Source organism: Taudactylus pleione, unplaced genomic scaffold (genome assembly GCF_031769625.1).
Source record: "Taudactylus pleione unplaced genomic scaffold, aTauple2 ptg000198l, whole genome shotgun sequence".
Taxonomy (NCBI): domain Eukaryota; kingdom Metazoa; phylum Chordata; class Amphibia; order Anura; family Myobatrachidae; genus Taudactylus; species Taudactylus pleione.
Window position 1 is genome coordinate 5,270,987 of NW_028284600.1, and position 18,886 is coordinate 5,289,872.

General features: G+C 46.5%; 1 protein-coding gene across 2 annotated transcripts in view; it reads left to right on the forward strand.

Annotated features, from left to right (window-relative positions):
- The first annotated feature begins 1,267 nt into the window (after positions 1-1,267).
- Positions 1,268-18,886, forward strand: part of DPYSL4 (dihydropyrimidinase like 4) — a 48,141-nt gene continuing 30,522 nt past the window's right edge. The window contains exons 1-8 of one of the 2 annotated variants that reach the window (XM_088476876.1): positions 1,268-1,615; positions 7,154-7,242; positions 8,133-8,317; positions 12,529-12,693; positions 16,048-16,109; positions 16,194-16,274; positions 16,599-16,667; positions 16,759-16,879. In XM_088476876.1, coding sequence (XP_088333002.1) covers positions 1,268-1,615; positions 7,154-7,242; positions 8,133-8,317; positions 12,529-12,693; positions 16,048-16,109; positions 16,194-16,274; positions 16,599-16,667; positions 16,759-16,879 — 1,120 coding nt within the window. Of the gene's footprint in view, positions 1,616-2,487; positions 2,790-7,153; positions 7,243-8,132; positions 8,318-12,528; positions 12,694-16,047; positions 16,110-16,193; positions 16,275-16,598; positions 16,668-16,758; positions 16,880-18,886 lie in introns of those variants that run through there. The other variant, XM_088476875.1, reaches the window with a different exon arrangement.

Consider the following 18,886-nt stretch of genomic DNA (forward strand, 5'->3'; position numbering starts at 1 on the left):
GCAGGAGACCGGGTACCGACGCTGGAGGAAGAAGACAGCGCTGCAGAAGGTAAATAATTAAGGGCTAGTTAAGCTAATTGGAAAATTAAAATTCCTTAAATAGTCCTCAAGGGGGTGCTGCCGGGGTTCCAGAGCATGTCCCGATGATTTTTCCTAATTTTAAAAATTTTAGGAAAAATCAGACTTACTCTGGAAATGCGAAGGAACCCCCCCCCCCCGCTCTCAAAATCTAAAACACCCAGCACCTAATTGAATAGCAAAAATGTTTGCTATTCTCGCCGCTAATTGAATATGCCCCCTATGCAGACAAAAGTGATTGGACACTGACTGCAAGTAGATCAACGAGATTTTATTGGCGTCAGTACTTTGCAGGTCCACCACGTGTAGTGATTACTGCAGACACCCTTCTTGGGAAACTGTCCACAAGTTCCTGGGACAACAGCATGAGTTAAGTTTTGCCATTCCGCCTTCAGCGACCAACTGAAGTCCAGCATCACCCTGGAAACATGACAGATGGCATTGTTGTCCTGATAAAAACATTTGTTGTTTCCGTAGAACTGCAAGTACATGGGCCTCCCTAAGAGTTTTCCTCTCCATTGGCAATGCTGTTTTGCGTCAATGACAATGGCATTATATGCAAATAAATATACTGATTTAGCAACCATAACAGAAATGTTCTGAAAGAACTGCCACCTCCAAATATAGCCCTGGAGACTGTAATGAGAAGGTGTCTGTTACCAGAGTCCAGAAGCCAAGTCAGATATTTGGTGAAATACTATTGTGCAGTTTTATGTGAGGATAACAATTTCAGCCACTGACTAATTGCATTGACAACACCGAGAACTGCCCCACACCATGACAAACCTATGTGTGTATGTTTGGCAATTGGCATATCATTATTTTCTTTGAAATTCATATTAAAACTCTTCAAAAAATCCTCTAAGAATATATACAAATTCAGGTGATAAAAGCAAATAAGTAGGACACCAAGTTCCAAGGCTAACCACTGTATTTATCTTTAAATTTCCATAATTATGACTTAAGCCTGCTATTGTCACAGTTTGTTTATTGTCTGTAATTCAGCACCACATACATTGGACAGTGCAGGAGGACCTTAAAGGAGCCGCCATCTGTGGTATAACCCCAGGGGGTACGTGACACTTTATAGACAGTGTCCCTTCCTCAAATTGAGCCTGGCAGACCAGGAGCAGACTTCACTTTAGATTATGTTAGAGAAGATCCCAGGAAGGCAAGCAATCCAGCAGCAATGGCAGAGAGAAGCAAGGCAGGCAAAGCAGAGGGAGATGTCCCCAGTTATTTCTCCAAACTGGGATCAGGAAGCCCCAAGCCCAGGCAGAAGTATGGGGGCATGTTCTGCAACGTGGAGGGGGCATTTGAGAACAAAACCATTGACTTTGATTCTTTGAGTGTTGGAAAGAAAAGCAGAATAATAGTTGATGGGTGCAGTTCAGGTGTCGGGTCTGAGGGTCTGAGTGAGTCTGGGAGTGACACCAGCAGCCCTAGCAGCAGCATGGATGGGCCAGGGGCCACTGAGAAAGTGGACATCCAGGGAACTGCAGCTGGTATGGGGGACAAGTCACCTGCAGATCCCCAGGTAATAGTCAAATGCAGCAAAAGCAAGTTTCTGCAGTTTTAGAAAATGACAATGTTTTAAAATTGACATATGTGGTTTCCATACAGCTTTTACTGTATTATTTGACTTTATAACTGTGGAAATAGAACTATTTGACTTTATAACTGTGGAAATAGAACAAATCTGTAGTGTGTGTGTGTGTGTATATATATATATATATATATACACACACACCTATTTATATATATTTCAACCTATTTGTTTATGTACTTTGTAAGACGCTGCGGAACACTTGTGGCGCCATATAAATAAATGATAATAATATCTATCTACATATATATATATAATCTTTTATTCTCTACATTTCTAGCATTCAGAAAATACATGGTTTAATTGGAACGTGCTACAGTCCAGTCACAGGACCCTAGAGGCTAATGGTCATTGTCTGGCTAATCTCTAAGGAGAGGACAGGATATGGCAATTAGAGGACAGTGACTGGAATGTGCAATACATTGGTTTATCTAGGATCTTTATCCATATCAATCCATTGCCTTTACTATCTGCCTGATGAGACTATATGTATGATTGCATGCACCTGATACTGTGTTAATGTACATTTGAGACTACTCTCTGTAGTTGTTACATTTGCTAAAAGGAGAGTGTGAGTGTATTAACCCCTGCCCTGGCAGGCTGTAACAGGCAGCAGAGAAGAGGTTAATTTATAGTAACACTGATGGATGCTGTCATTGTACCTGGCAGCGGGCAGCGAGATGTGCCAGGTCAGTAGGTGACCTGGCTGTGAGTGCTGTGCGCTGGAGAGGGCGCAGGGACCATCCATAGGAGAGATGTCTTTTGTTTGCCCTCTGGTGGGGGGAGGTGGGCTGGCTCCAGGCCCTAAGAGAGGCCTCTCCGGGCTTGCTGGCTGGAGCTTTGCAGCAGGATGAGGAGGCATTGTAATCAGAGAGGAACAGGCTAAGAGCTTCCAGTGCAGGGGGAGCCACCCAGCCTCTCGCAGCACACACAGAGAGAAGGGACAAGCAAGCCCCCCACCCTATCTGAGCCTGGTGACTGGCAGCCCACCCACCACACTCTGAGAGAGGAGCCTGGCACCCCAGCATCCTCGTCCGCTGTCAGCTGGCACCCCCACACTGCCAGGATGTCATACCAAGGGAAGAAGAGCATTCCTCGGATCACTGTAAGAGGAGGGAGGGGTGGTGGTGGTGGGATCCATTGTAGACAGCCATGATATGAGTGAGAGTCACTGCTCCCTTCACTCAGGCCCTATGATGAAAAAACAATATACAGTATGGGGAGCTTGGTGTGCAGAGTGGTAGTGTAAATGAGGGACTCTGGTGCTATAGGGGCTTATAGGAAATTCTCCAGGTCTGGGCTCCTTGTACCTCCCCAGATGATAAAGGGACCAGCACAGCACAGTAACTACAAACACATAGGCATCGTGTATACTGTATAATAATATATATATATATATATGGGTGACTTGCTATATACAGCTGAGAGCAGGTTGTATTGCTGATGTGTGTAACTATTTTCTTGTTGTTGTGATTTTTGTTTGTTTGTATTGTGTTTTATATACAGAGGTCTTTGAATAGTTCTTGGGGGGTTTTATTGTGATTTATTGGATGTTATATGGTTCATTTAGGATATATGGCTCATGTACACATCCCATGCCTGTCTTTGCTTATTACCGTGCTTGAAATATGGAATCTGGGTCAAACATTTCTCAGTGATGGATGCAAATAAATCTGTTCATTCTGTTACAAGGGTCCAACAGTCAGATTACTTGGCAGTTGGGTAACCCAGATTGTTATATGATATATTTATATAACAACATAAATGCTACAAAGCCATCTCCGCTGGGGCATAAACAGTGACATATTATCATGCATAGAAAGGTATGATCTTGTTCTAAATAGATATTCTGCCATTAGTTGTGATGTAACACACAATCATTGATTTATCATATGATATGTACTATCTTGTATAACCCTCCTTAATATCCCATGAGCTGAAGATGCTTTTTATTTCATTTTGTTTTGTTCTTACTGGAGACCCCCTATTGGCTCTCCCAAGGCTTCTGGATGTAAACATTGTGCAATACCTTCGCTCACTAACTTGGGCCCACATATTTTACTGATTATAAATGTAATCTAGTAGTTCCTGAATGCAATTGTAAAATATTATAAATATATATATAGTACCCAGCATTGTATAGAAAAATATGTGATCATTCTCAAACAATCTCTGCCCCAGTGGAGCTTACAGCCCATGCCAACACGGACAGAACATACAAGCTACACTACATACAATATGCATTACTTTGATTATATAATATCATATACTTTGATCTGATATATTGTGATATTCAGGTCCGGTTTCCGTAAAGGTCTAGAAGTTGGCAGGGTGTGGTGCTCTAAGCACTTTACACAAGGTTATTTTTCTTTTATGAATTATTGATTATTTGCATATTATTACAATTTGTATAAGGGCTGCATTATGTATTTATTTTATAAAGAATGGCTGTGGAGAGGCTTGGGATAATGGAGAACCATGTCTTGTAGGATAAGGGGTGACGCAGAAAATGGGTAAAAATATCTAATTTGATTATATCCCATGTAAAAATGAATAGAAGACTCACTGCCTTCCAGTGCATTGTCAGTGACAGCTCCTATTTACTAGCAGCAGCCAGACCCTAAGCACGGCAGTAGAACATTGCGTGTGTTTTTCTGCTCCTATAATGATAATGGTACCCACTACTGAACACAGAAGACTGAGGAGTGCCCTGGATTTGGATCCTGTTGATATTTTCTCTCGGATAAAGAGCTGTGTCTTGTTTCCACTGACATTTCTAAGACAACACTCTAGTATATTGATTGAGTTTACCAATATCAATAATGTCTTACTCATGGCCATATAATGCAGATCCAAAGTGGTACCATTATCTGCAAATGTGCTTTCCCCATCACCACAGGGAAATGTGAATATTAGAGTGTAATGTACATCTCTATTCATTAATGCATGTGATTGTATTTTGTGACTTTGAGGGGGGGGGGGGTTGTTCTTTACTTTGTTTTGTGGATGCTACTTCGGTTTCCTCCCAAAAGCCAAAAACAGAATGAAAGGTTACTTGGATTCCGACAGGCAAAACATGAACCCGTGTGTGTGTGTGTGTGTGTGAATTTAGATTGTAAGCTCCAATGGGGGCAGGGACTACTGTGAATGACTAATAGTCTCTGTACAGCACTGTAAATGGTATGTAGTCGTAATCCTGAAGGTCAGAGTGCCAGCAGTCAGAATCCAAACCGCTGACATCTGGAAGTATTAAGGTTAGAAGGAGGGTTAGGATTAGGGTGTGGGGGAGGGTTAAACCCTAGTGGGTGGGTTAGGCTATGGGGGAGAGGGGAGGGTTAGGCTGCGGGTGGGATGGGTTATGGTTCGGCTGCAAGGGGGGAGGGTTAGGTTGAGGGTGGGGAGGATTAGGCTGCAGGTGGGGAGGGTTAGGGTTAGGCTGCAGGTGGGGAGGGTTAGGCCTGGGGTTGAGGAGGGTTAGGGTTAGGCTGCAGGGGGGAGTGTTAGGGTTAGGCTGCAGGTGGGGAGGGTGAGGGTGAGGAGGGTTAGGGTTAGGCTGCAGGGGTGGAGGGTTAGGGTGCAGGGGGGGAGGGTTAGGCTGCAGGGGTGGAGGGTTAGGCTGCGGGTGGGGAGGGTTAGGATTAGGCTGCAGGGGGGAGGGTTAGGGTGCGGGAGGGGAGGGTTAGGCTGCAGGGGGGGAGGGTTAGGCTTCGGGAACAGAGGGTTAGGGTTAGGCTGCGGGAGGGGAGGGTTAGGCTGCACGGGGGGTTAGGGTGCAGGGGGTAAGGGTTACGGTTAGGCTGCGGGTGGGGAAGGTTAAGATTAGGCTGCGGGGGGGGAGGTTTAGGGTGCGGGAGGGGAGGGTTAGGCTGCAGGGGGGAGGGTTAGGGTTAAAATGCAGGGGGGAGGGTTATGATTAGGCTGCGGTAGGGGAGGGTTAGGGTTAAGATGCAAGGGGGGGAGGGTTAAGATTAGGCTGCGGGAGGGGAGGGTTAGGGTTAGGCTTTGGGAAAAGTGGGTTATGGTAAGGGGGAAGGTTAGGGGTTAGAGCTACTTACGAAATTCTGTTGGGATTCTGACCATCAGCACTGCCAGGATCCCTTACCCAACCCCTGAGAACAATAATAATATTCTAAATCTGAACAAAATTAGGGTTGTATTATAAAATGATTATATGCTTTATCTTTACTGTCTCTGATGTTTGTCTAAATTGCCCTGGAATCAAATATTGGATTTAAACCATCCAAAAAGGATGACAGAAGTTATTTTGATTTAATGGATTATTTGCAGACATTCTGGCAAATGTAGCTGTCTGTGGGGCATAATCTGCACGTGGCAGCATTGCATGTGATCCTGTTGCTTTTACCCTTCACATCAAAAGACCAGATCTGTGCAATTTGATCTTCCACATGCATGTTCAAAATTGTGCACAGATCTGGTCTGTCAATACGCACACCTGCCCTTGCCATGTACGGCCACCTTAATAACCATGGGACGTAATAAACAAGTACTGCCGATAAAAACAACTCACTCGTATTTCTTTGAATTCATTATTTTCTTAATTCATTAGCAGCAACAATAGCTACATATTTTCTGTATAACATGCCTGTCATATAGACCTACCGTAGTATGCGTAACGTTAGCAACTTCAATCGATTCAGTTTTCCAACGAAAGCTTTACTAGTTTAATCCTATCATGTCCCTACTGCTATCAGTGGCTGGCTAGCACACGAGACACCGATTATAATCATCCATTAGACTTGAGAAGCTGGTTAAACTGTTTTTGTAATTTCAAAGTAATGGCCCTCATTCAGAGCCGCTCGCTATTTGCGGTCGTTCGTTCTAAAACAAGGGGTGGCTATTCAAATGAACCGTTCGCTAATTGCGGTCTGTTCACGCCTCTAAGTCTGAACGAGCGAACAAAACTTGCGGTTGTAATTTTGAAAAATACGCCCCCTTGCCGCTCGCATCCTACGTCATGTCCGCTATTTATTAGATTAATCGAGTACATCGAACAGCGTATGAACTGCTCGCTATTCTTGTGGCTGGTTTTTTCAACCGCTATATTGCGAGCAGTTCTGAGAAAAAAAAAAACAAGTGACGTGGTCAATGACGCTGCTGTATTAATTATGCACACCCTTAAAACGCCCGTTTTGACCTTTAAGCACGCCTGCGTTCGAATTCCACACCCCCGTTTTCAAGCACCTTCCCCTGTTATCACCCACATACGCCTCCTTCTGTCACTCAAAATAGCAGGCATTCGCTATATAGCGAACAAACGATTTTCGGCCGCACTGACTGGTTCGCGCATGCGTATTAAAATCCGTACGCATGCGCAGATGTACGAACATCGGTCAGAACGAACGAGCGTCCGCTTACGAGCGGCTCTGAATCAGGACCAATGTCTGTATGTTGTATAATTTCCAGTGCTTGTGTGTGGTCATTGTATACTAAGTTTATTTTCTTCTGCAGAGTGACCGACTTCTGATTAAAGGAGGGAAGATCGTAAACGATGACCAGTCTTTTCTTGCAGACATATACATTGAGGACGGCTTAATAAAGTAAGTCTTATTTTAAAAAAAAAACAAAGCAACACATTTTTTGGATCGTTTTCTGTTTCTTTATTAGAAAAAAACACTGGGCCTGATTCAGACCCGCTCATAAGCGCTATGCGCTCGCAAGCGGGTCGATGGTGGAGCACTGTGCATGCGCGGCACGTGTGCACAAGACCCATAGCGAGTGAGAAATTCACTCGCTCCGGGGCTCACTACAATCGGGGGCGGCTGTCGATGTTGATCGACAGCTCGCCCCTTTTTGTAGGCGGGGAGGGGGATGGCTGGACAAACGGAGGCTCACTACTGACACTCGTGATGTCTGTAGTGAGCTTCCTACCGCAAGGGTCTCGTCGCAAGCCCGATGGTCGCGAACATCGCGACCATCACCTGGCCGTCGCAAAAGCTGTGGGTGGTCACCCATAGCTTAGCGAGCGGCCAGGAGGCCGGGTTTATAAAAAAAAAAAGCGGCCGCCCTGATTCAGAGCGAGCGCTCGCTTTTTGCGAGCGCCTCTGAATCAGGCCCACTGTTTTCTTAAAGTGCTGCTCATGTCACGCCATGTTCCTCAGTCACCAGTCAAGGTGACAGTCAGGGTGACACACAACGGGGGATCCTCCCCTTTAAAAGCCGCTACCAGCGCTGGGCTTTGGCAGTCTGGGCCGAGGACACAATAGCAACAAAAACGTAGTTTGCCGGCCTCCTGCCCTAATGTCCACCAGCCCCTGCCTGTTCAGCAGGGGCTGAATTCAATAAGGGATCCACGCTCCTCTCTATATGGACACATGAAAACAAGCTTGACGTACGTTTCTGTAGTCTGCATCGGCGCCAGAGTGAATTGTTGTTAGGTAGAAAACATTTGCAATGTTGTTTAGTTATTGTCATTGGTTTTTTTTTCTAGACAAATTGGAGAAAATCTGATTGTCCCCGGTGGGGTAAAGAGCATTGATGCCCGTGGCTTGTTGGTCATACCCGGAGGAATAGATGTCCATACAAGACTACAGATGCCCGTAATGGGAATGACTAGTGCCGATGACTTCTTTCAGGGAACCAAAGCTGCGTTGGCAGGTGGCACTACAATGATTAGTGAGTATACCAGCCCAAGCATATACAGTATTTATGGCCAGATGTCCTTGGTGGATATTCCTTATGTTTATTTGTGACTGTATGATTCTATATGGGGCAGATGCATTAAAGCTTGGAGGGTGATAAAGTGGAGAGAGATTAAGGGGCCTATGTACTAAGCCTTCGAGAGAGATAATGTAGAGACAATGGGCGAGATGCAGGGAGGAAGGTGAGAAATGCGGTCAAACCCCCAAACTGTGGGTTTGACCACATTTCTCATATGCACCAAGCTCCGGAATGACATGCACTCTGGGGCTTGGTTTCGGTGGGTAACGCCATCTTCCTGATGGCATTACCCATAGAAGCCTATGGGCTTCTCTCCACAGAGGGCCCAGCAACCCCTGCAGCGCACGCGTCCTTCTGCGCATGCGCAGAAAGACGCTGGAGGGGCTTCTGGGTCATAGACCTTACCAACAGAGCGGTCCTTTGCGGTGATCGTCATGTATGCCGTGGTTACCAACGCCGGTATGCATGCGAAGACCGACGGGATTCATCGCGCCCCAAGTGCGATGCGTCATGGTTCCCATCCAGTCTTTGAAATGGCAGCTACATGCTGATTGGTGTCACTACTTTGGGCAACTTCTCTACTTTATCTCTCTCCAAGCATTGATACATCCCCCCCTTTGTGTATATTGAATATTGGATTCATGGGTATATTATTGTTATTATGTTAGGATGTCCTGGTTTTTTGTGGATTGTTTAAAACGGCATAGGATTGGATGATAATGCCGCTTTTCTCTCTGTCTCCCAGTAATAACATGATCTGCAAACATTGTATTATTACTCTACTGTTACAGTTGAAAAACAACATATAAACTTAGCTCCTTCCCTGCATTGCTCAGTGGGCCTGATTCGGCAAGGAACGCAGATGCTAATACGCACGCAATCGACCGATTGTTGCGTACTGTGCATTCATATGCGTCGCAGTGCACGTGAGCAAACTGGTCACTGTGATCGGGACTGCGATCACAGCGGCTACGCAGACCCATCGCAGAGTGATTGACAGGAAGTGCCGTTTGTGGGTGGTGACGGGGGGTGGTCGGCCGAACGCAGGCGTGCCAGTGCGTTTTAACGCTGTTGCAGGATCGTGCATGAATTATCCGCTGCGATGCCCTACGCAGCCCGAGGCCTCATAGCGATGAAATTAACAATTTCTGAGTAATGTCAGTAATGTGCGTGAGGCTGCGATGGTACTCGATGTTACTGATGGTTTCGCAATCTTGCTAAACATTACGGATGTGTGTAAGGTAAAGTGGGCGTCCTTATGTAGTGCTGCGAAGGCATTGCGATTGCAATGAGCTAGCATACTGTCGCAGTTGAACTGCGCGCGTAATCGCTATTGCATTCGCATTTGTGTTCCGTAGTGAATCACGCCCAGTGTCAACTACTGTGCAGTGTGTTGCAACATTGTTGCAATAATATAAAATCCTAAAATAAACAGCTCACAAGTAGACAGGCTAGGAAGAAATTGAGGAAAGCACAGAAGTTAGCATAACTGCCAATTTGTGTGAAGTTTGTATGTTCTCCCCTTGTTTGCATGGATTTCCGTCCAGTGTTCTGGTTTCCACCCACACTCCAAAGACACACTGGTAGGATAATTGGTTTCTGCCAAAATGAACACTAGTGTATGTGTGTAATTCTACGTTAGGGAAATTAGGGCCTGATTCAGAGGTGAACGCAAATGGGGTCGCTGGTGCGAAATATGCTACTGAGTGAAAGTATGTAAATGTCTCAGGAGATGGTATTGAGACACCCACTGGCGGCTTTGCAAATCCCAGCATCTGTGAGTGAGTCTATGGTCCCCCAGAATGGCCACAGGAACTGATCATTATTTCCTGCAGACGCAGGGTGTGACAAGCCCGTGAAACCATCGCGACACGCCTGCGTTCTATTCCACCATTGTCTGTTACCTCCCCTAAACCTCTACCGTGATGCATGCGCCATGTGACTTAGAAGCATGCGCGGTTTACTGACAATTGATTATCTCCGTAAGCATCACCATTGCGTGCAACTCTCGCCATAATGTACAATTATCCACCATTGCGTACAACTCTCACCATTGTGTATAATTCTCACTATTGTGTACAACTCTCGCCATTGTGTACAATTCTCACCATTGTGTACAACTCTCGCCATTGAGTACAACTCTCGCCATTGAGTACAATTCTCACCATTGTGTACAACTCTCGCCATTGAGTACAACTCTCACCATTGCATACAACTCTCGCCATTATGTACAACTCTCACCATTGTGTACAATTCTCACCATTGTGTACAATTCTCACCATTGCATACAACTCTCACCATTATGTACAACTCTCGCCATTGAGTACAACTCTCACCATTATGTACAACTCTCGCCATTGTGTACAACTCTCGCCATTGTGTACAACTCTCACCATTATGTACAACTCTCGCCATTGTGTACAACTCTCGCCATTGCGTACAATTCTCACCATTGCGTACAACTCTCATCATTATGTACAACTCTCGCCATTGAGTACAACTCTCACCATTATGTACAACTCTCGCCATTGAGTACAACTCTCGCCATTGTGTACAACTCTCGCCATTATGTGCAACTCTCGCCATTGTGTACAACTCTCGCCATTATGTACAACTCTCGCCATTGAGTACAACTCTCGCCATTGTGTACAACTCTCGCCATTATGTACAACTCTCGCCATTGAGTACAACTCTCGCCATTGTGTACAACTCTCGCCATTATGTACAACTCTCGCCATTGCGTACAACTCTCGCCATTGCGTACAACTCTTGCCATTGCGTACAACTCTCGCCATTATGTACAGCTCTCGCCATTGTGTACAACTCTCGCCATTATGTACAATTCTTGCCATTGCGTACAACTCTCGCCATTGCGTACAACTCTTGCCATTGCGTACAACTCTCGCCATTATGTACAGCTCTCGCCATTGCGTACAACTCTCGCCATTTTGTACAACTCTTGCCATTGCATACAACTCTCGCCATTGCGTACAACTCTTGCCATTGCGTACAACTCTCGCCATTGCGTACAACTCTCGCCATTATGTACAACTCTTGCCATTGAGTACAACTCTCGCCATTGCGTACTACTTTTGCCATTGCGTACAACTCTTGCCATTGTATACAACTCTCGCCATTGCGTACAACTCTTGCCATTGTATACAACTCTCGCCATTGCGTACAACTCTTGCCATTGTATACAACTCTCGCCATTGCGTACTACTCTCGCCATTGCATACAACTCTCGCCATTGCGTACAACTCTGAAATAGGACCTTAGACTGTAAGCTTCAATGGGGCAGGAACTGATAGGAATGATATATATTCTCTGTACAGCACAGCATACATTGGTGGCACTATATAAATAATGACGTAATAAGAAGAATGCCTTATATTCTATGCGGCTCCATCTTTTTGCGTTGCCGATACTGATGCATTGCCCACGTGAGAATTCATCCTAATGCAATACTGGGATAGCAAACGTTTGTTTTGTGTGGTTGTACGACTGTGTGCAAGATGTATAAAACCTCCTAAAGAGGACGAGTGTAGAAGTTACCCATAGCAACCAAACGGATTCTATCATTTATTTAGTGTGTAATCTGATTGGTAATCTGATTGGTTGCTATAGGCAATGAAATGCCGACCGCCGGATTCCCGACTGTGAAATCCCGGCATGGGACTAATGATAGGCGTCGAAATCCTGACGCCCGGCATACCAAACGAAGGATAGCCGCGGGGGGAGGGTTAGGTCTAGGGGCTCCCGAAGGGACTTCGGGTTAGGCACCCCCCAGGGAGGGTTAAGCTAGGGGAAGGGGGGGTCAGTGTTAGGCACCTCCAGGGGGAAGTTAGGGATAGGCCCCCCCCGGGAGGGTTAGGTTTAGGGTGCGGAGGTTGGTTTAGGCACCCCTGGGGGGAGGTTAGGGTTAAGCACTATGGGGGGAGGTTAGGGTTAGGGGGGGGAAAGGGTTAGGAGTAGCTTAAATACTTTCCCTGTTGGGATCTTCATTCTTCTGCCTTCTGGCGTCGGTATTACATCCGCCGGGCTTTAGTGCGGCGGTATGGCATACCAATTCCATAGGCAACATTTCCACTTGTGTTCTTTAGGAAGCTTTGGTCTCTCCCTATGTAATTTACCATACACTGCTGACCCCGTCTTTGCTGTTCCAGTTGACCACGTCTTTCCTGACCCTGGAATGAACTTGGTTGCTGCATACGACCAGTGGAGAGAATGGGCTGATGGGAAAGTCTGCTGTGATTACTCTCTGCATGTGGATATCACATACTGGCACGAGAGCCTGAAAGAGGAGCTGGAGGCTTTGGTAAAGGACAAGGGTGAGTGTCAGCCATTTGTTAATGTTTTTAATAGTGCCTAGTACTGTACCAGAGCATTTCTGTACTATCAGTCTTCATCTCCTGTCCAGGTACCCAGTTTGGAAGTGGATGGGGATAGAACAATGTGTAACCAATCATATCATTAGGATTTTCACAGCAACACATGGTATTTCAGGACCTGTCCACATGTGTATAAGTGAGAGCAGAATGGTATGTGACAGCGGCAGTGTAATGGTTAGGGGAATGGAGGTAGCAGGAAGCCACAGACTGAGAGTTATATAGTGGAAGGAGTAGGGTCCCTGAGCAGCACAGACTATATCAGGAAATGTGTGATGTGTTAGTGAGGACAGGGCTGCATGGGACAGGAGCAGTGACATGATGTGAGGAGGGGAATGGGGGAAACAGGAAGCCACAGACAGAGAGTTTCATAGTGGAAGGAGCAGGGTTCCACAGCAGCACAGAGTATATCAGGAGATGAGTGATGTGTTAGTGAGGATAGGGCTGCATGTGGCAAGCGCTGTGTAATGATATGAGAAAGGGAATGGAGGCAACAGGAAGCCACTGAGAGAGTTGGAACGCGCAGTAACCACTAATAGCACATAATAATGATCTAAGCTCCTGTCATGTTGATGGAGGAAGACTGTGCTGTCAGGAGCATTTCTACAGTAAATAAAGTTCCTACAACAAACCTATTTTTAAGGCTTGATCTAACTGCACTTGTCAGTGTAAGAATGAACTTTGCATTTTAACTGATTGCTTTATCTATACATTGCCTATTAACTCAGGACCTCATTCAGAGTCTCTCGCTAGCGCTGTGCGCTTGCAAGCGGCCCGATAGTATGCGCATGCGCACGATTCATTTTGCGCGTGCACAAACTACTCTGTGTGATCGCAGGCCGCTCGCTCGCCAAGCAAAGACAGCCCAGTGAAATGAGTGACAGGAGAGGCCGTTTGTGGGTGGTAACAGGGGCAGGACTCTAATAACAGGGGGAGTGGAGGTATGAACGCAGGCGTGCCTGAGTGTTTCAACGCCGTTTTAGAGGCGTGCATAATTAACACGCAATGTCATAGTTAGAGATGAGCGGTTCGGATTCTGTGGAATCCGAACCTCTCCGAACATTGGGGATCCGAGTCCACCCGAACCCTGTTCGGGTGTTCACCGCCTGACTCGGATCCCCGTTCGGGGCCGACCGGCGGCCGCCTGATGTCGGATTCTCACTAGAGAATCCGACATCAGGTCTCCTCGCGTGTAGGGCAGAGCGCTGTGATAGCGCTCTGCCCTACACAGACACAGACACACAGCCGCCAGCGGCAGCTGTGTGTTTGTTACAGCAGCCAATGAGAGTCACACAGACTCTCATTGGCTGCTGCACGGAGGGAGCCGGCTGGAGCTCACACATGAGCTCCGTCTTCCGGCTCCCTCCTCAGCGTGTGACAGAGCGGACGGCGCGGGAGCGGGGATACAGGTAAGTTTTTATTTTTAATTTTTTTATTTGTGCAAGGGCCGGGGGCGCTACTGGGGGGGGGGGGGGTCTGCTACTGGGGGTGAGGGGGGGCCATACTACTGGGGGGGGTCTGCACTACTGGGGGGGTCTGCTACTGGGGGGGGCTATACTACTGGGGGGGCCATACTACAGAGGGGCCTGCTACTGGGGGGGGCTATACTACTGGGGGGGGGGTCTGCTACTGGGGGGGCCATACTACTGAGGGGCCTGCTACTGGGGGGGGCCATACTACTGGGGGGGGCTTACTACTACTGGGGGGGGCCTGCTACTGGGGCAGCCTACTACAGGGGGGGCCATACTACAGGGGGGCCCATACTACAAGGGGGGCTACTACTGGGGGGGGCCTGCTACTAGGGCAGCCTACTACTGGGGGGGCCATACTACTGGGGGGGCCATACTACTGGGGGGGCATACTACTGGGTGGCATGCTAATGGGGGGCATACTACTGGGTGGCATGCTAATGGGGGGCATACTACTGGGGGGGCCTGCTAATGGGGGGCATACTACTGGGGGGCATTCTACTGGGGGCACTGCATAGTGGACCCTACTACTAAGGGGACTGCATAGGGGGCACCACTGCTGGGGGACATTGTGTAAGGGACACCGCTACTGTGGGCATTGTGTAAAAGGGTCACTACTGTGGGCATTGTGTAAAAGGGGCACTACTGTGTGTCGTAACATAAATAAGAGACACTACTTTATGGTGTAATGTGAATCAGGCCCTATGTGTGGTGTAATGCGAATAAGATTGTGCACTGTGACTCCTAGGGCCATAGCCCACTTTGTAAACAAGTACTGTGACTCTGCTGGCCGTACCCCACTGGGTGGGTGCACTACTTTTCATTTCTGCCACTGCTGTGTGGCAATGTGTCATAGATGTGCTTTATACTGTGGAGTCTGTGTCGTTGTGCCACTGCTTTGTCGCTTAGTAACCAGTCAGCTCACTGCAACCTTTGGCCAATAATGTTGAAAACAATATTATAAGCTGTGATATGGTCTAAATTGACTGGAAATTAATGTTATTGAGGTTAATAATACTCTAGGAAGAAAAAAAAGACCAATTAATGTGATTTTAGCTTTTTTTGTCAATTTTTGTAAAAAAATCCAAATCCAAATCCAAATCCAAAGCCAGTCACCGCAGTTTGGCAAATCCAAATCCAAATCCAAAGCCGGACGACGAATTAGAACCAAATCCAAATCCGGCAAAAATGGTCCGGCGCACATCCCTAGTCATAGTACACGTCACATGCCTGTTTTCTACACTGAAGTCCTCGCAGTGCTTGCTGTAGGGTAAGGCAACCACAAGCGCTGCAATCGCTTCCGATTGTCCTCAATGTACTAATGTTTTAATACACTTCATGGAGATGACGTGTGCTGGTGGGCGGCTCTGCCTATGCGATTGGGCGTACGCTGGCCGCTCGCTAAGACATGGTGGGCGTGCTTATGCCTTGGCGAGCGATCGCTTCTCGTGGCGTCACTTTGACAAATTTGCATATGCTGGGGGCGAGCGATCGCATCTAGCGAGAGACTCTGAATGAGGTCCTCAGTCTCATCCTGCTCAAATGCATATTGTGCCTCTGGCATTAGTATAGACCAGGTGTAGGCAACTTGTGCCCTCCAGATGCTGTGGAATTAAACATCTTAGCATGCCGTGACATAGTCTTTGCTATTAGGGCATGCTGGGATGTGCAGTTTCACTGCAGCTAGAGGGCCACAGGTTTCCTACCCCTGATATAGACAATCAGCAAAGTGCAGGTGGATTCAAAAACAAAACCATTCAAATAATATATGATTTTATCATTTTCATTGCATGCCCGTGTTTTAACCTTCTGTCATTTCCTTTTGAAGGTGTGAATTCCTTTCTTGTATATATGACATACAAAGACAAATATCAATGCACAGATGCCGAGGTAGAGTATAACAAAATCTCCTGTATGCATTAAGTAACGAACAGAAACTGTTTTATCGCTATTACAGATTTCTTCTGTTCACAGATGTATGAAATCTTCAGCATTATCCGGGAACTGGGTGCCATAGCACAAGTGCATGCTGAAAACGGAGACATTATTGAAGAGGTATTGATATCCAGCATCACCATAGCACCCAATGTGGGCTCTGCGTTGCTTGGCACCATGCCTACTGAGCCACGTGCCTAGAGGAAGCCCTCTGCAACTCCTAATAGAAGAATACCTTATAGTAGTGGTGTTTGGCCTTCCAGCTCTTGTTATATTACAGTACATCTCGTATGATGCTTGTCTAGCCAGCGTCTGTTCAATGTAATTTGACATCACTGAAGTAATTCCTGCTCTGGAACATAATGAATAAAAACTGTAGCCATGAAGCTGAAATGTTTACCTCACAAAGCAATTTATATTTATTTAATAATTTATGTTGTACAGGAACAAAAGCGTCTGCTAGAACTTGGCATCACCGGCCCTGAAAGCCACGTTCTCAGCCGCCCAGAGGAGGTAATGAGAGCATTTCACATTCTCTCACACTAATGGCTGTGCGAGTACGCTGGCAGACGTCGCGCTTGACATGCTTCCTGTCTCCTTTCAGGTGGCGGCAGAGGCAACTTACCGTGCAATAACCATCGCTAAGCAAGCCAACTGCCCCTTGTACATCACAAAAGTCATGAGCAAAGGAGCAGCTGACGTGATCGCTCAAGCAAAGAGGAAAGGTAGGGAACAATATGCAATTTTACCATTAGGCCTTTCCTTAAGGGTTTTGCTATTTCCTCTGCTCGTTGTAGCAGAAAAGTCTAATTTTGTGCTTGTTGTGGAATCCATTATTCACATTTGTTCAGGAGCAGCTTTTCATCCGTTATAAATCAGCACACCTGTATTCGACCCACTGACCTATATTGAAACTAAGTTATTTATACTGGCACAGAGAAATGTGTACAGTACCCATTGTCAGGATCCAGTGGCGGCAGCCATTTTGTAGACTACAACTCAGTGCTCCTTACTCTTTAGAACATACAGGGGTCTATTTACTAAGCAGTGTTAGGAGAAGTGAAAGTGATAAAGTGCCAGCCAATCAGCTCCCAACTGTCATTTTTCAAACACAGCCTGTGAGATGGCAGTTAGGAGCTGATTGGCTGGCACCTTATCACTTTTCACTCTTCACATTTCACTTCTCCTAACACTGCTTAGTAAGTAGACCCCTTAATAATGAAGTCACCCTCTGATGCCACTAGTTCCAAGTGAATTGATAGGCCAGGTCTTCATGAATGTTGGATCAGCTGCCCCAGAATGTCTGCTACCACTGTGCATACTGTAGGCGATGGGTGCACCTTAATATGGAGTTCAGGATACCTCAGTCTATCAATCTAATAGATGTTATACCTGGTTCCTCCGATATGCAGAGGGTATAATGGTTCCTCATAAACAACTTGAAGACAACTTCAGGAAGATCTCTTGGTGGCATCTCCTTAAAGCTGTTATTTATGTTGTTGGTAAGATCCAAGAACTGAAGAAGGCATAAAACATTATTACATTAATGTAGTTCCATTATAAGGCATCGAGGAATCCCTTGATAGGATTCCATGGTCACATTGCTATGCAAGACACTGAGGAGGATATACAGACAGCAGGCAATGACAGCGAGGGTGACTGTAAGTCGGATACATCTCCTAATTTCGAGCTGACTGCGCATGTGTCTGAATAGCAAAACATGGTGTGTGCATGCGCCGCACGTTGTGTCCACAGTCGTAAGTAGGTGCGTGCATGTGGCATCTTGTGCGAATGGAGACTGAGGTGAAGCGGCTGTTTCTGATGGGCGTGTCATGGGAGTGTCAGTGGGCGTGTCATGGGAGTGTCAGTGGGCGTGTACTGTATTTAAAGCTTCGTGTGTCGTGCATACAGTGAAGGGACACCCATTTCTGACGGATATGTTGCACCTAGCATGGGGCTGGTGCAGGTGCCGATACTAATGATGCCGGTTACGTCTGTGAATGCTAGAACATAGGGCGGGGTAGGCTCGCACCTTCAGTGGGAGATTTATCAAAGCTTGGATAGTGATGAAGTGGAGAGAGATAAAATACCAACCAATCAGCTCCTGTCAATTTTAAAATACAACCTGTAATATATATATATATGTAGCAATGTATGAAGAGAGGCAGCACTCGGAGTCTTCTCAATCAATAGGTGAAACCCCATACCAGGGGAACGTTTCTAAACATTGACATAATAAATTCCCCTGCTATGGGGGTTCACCGATTGATTGAGAAGACTCCGAGTGCCGCCTCTCTTCATACATTGTGGTATTGTGGGGGCACCGACCAATCTGAAACCATCAGGGTCACTGCAGAGTTGCTGCAATGGCCGCTGGTCTAGGAAATGATGGTGCTCTCAGCACCAGGTGCCGGGCAGAGAGAAGGGAAGTATATAACTTACCTGCTCTTTTTGATTCTCAGTACAGATGACGTCATCCTGAGATGGTGAATGTGTACACAGCAGTGGAATGGAAAGCTGAGATCTCCGTTCTATGAATCGCTCTCCCCATACTACTGAACTAAGATACTACTGTATGGGGAAGCGATGCAGGCATGGAGCGAGGGTACCGTTGGAGAAGTCATGAACCTCTCCATGGTTACCCCCTTCATGAATAGAACGAAGAAGTGAAAAGCCAGGTTTTCAGTAAAACAGGACTTTTCACCACTTCATGTATAGACCCCAGTGAGCGA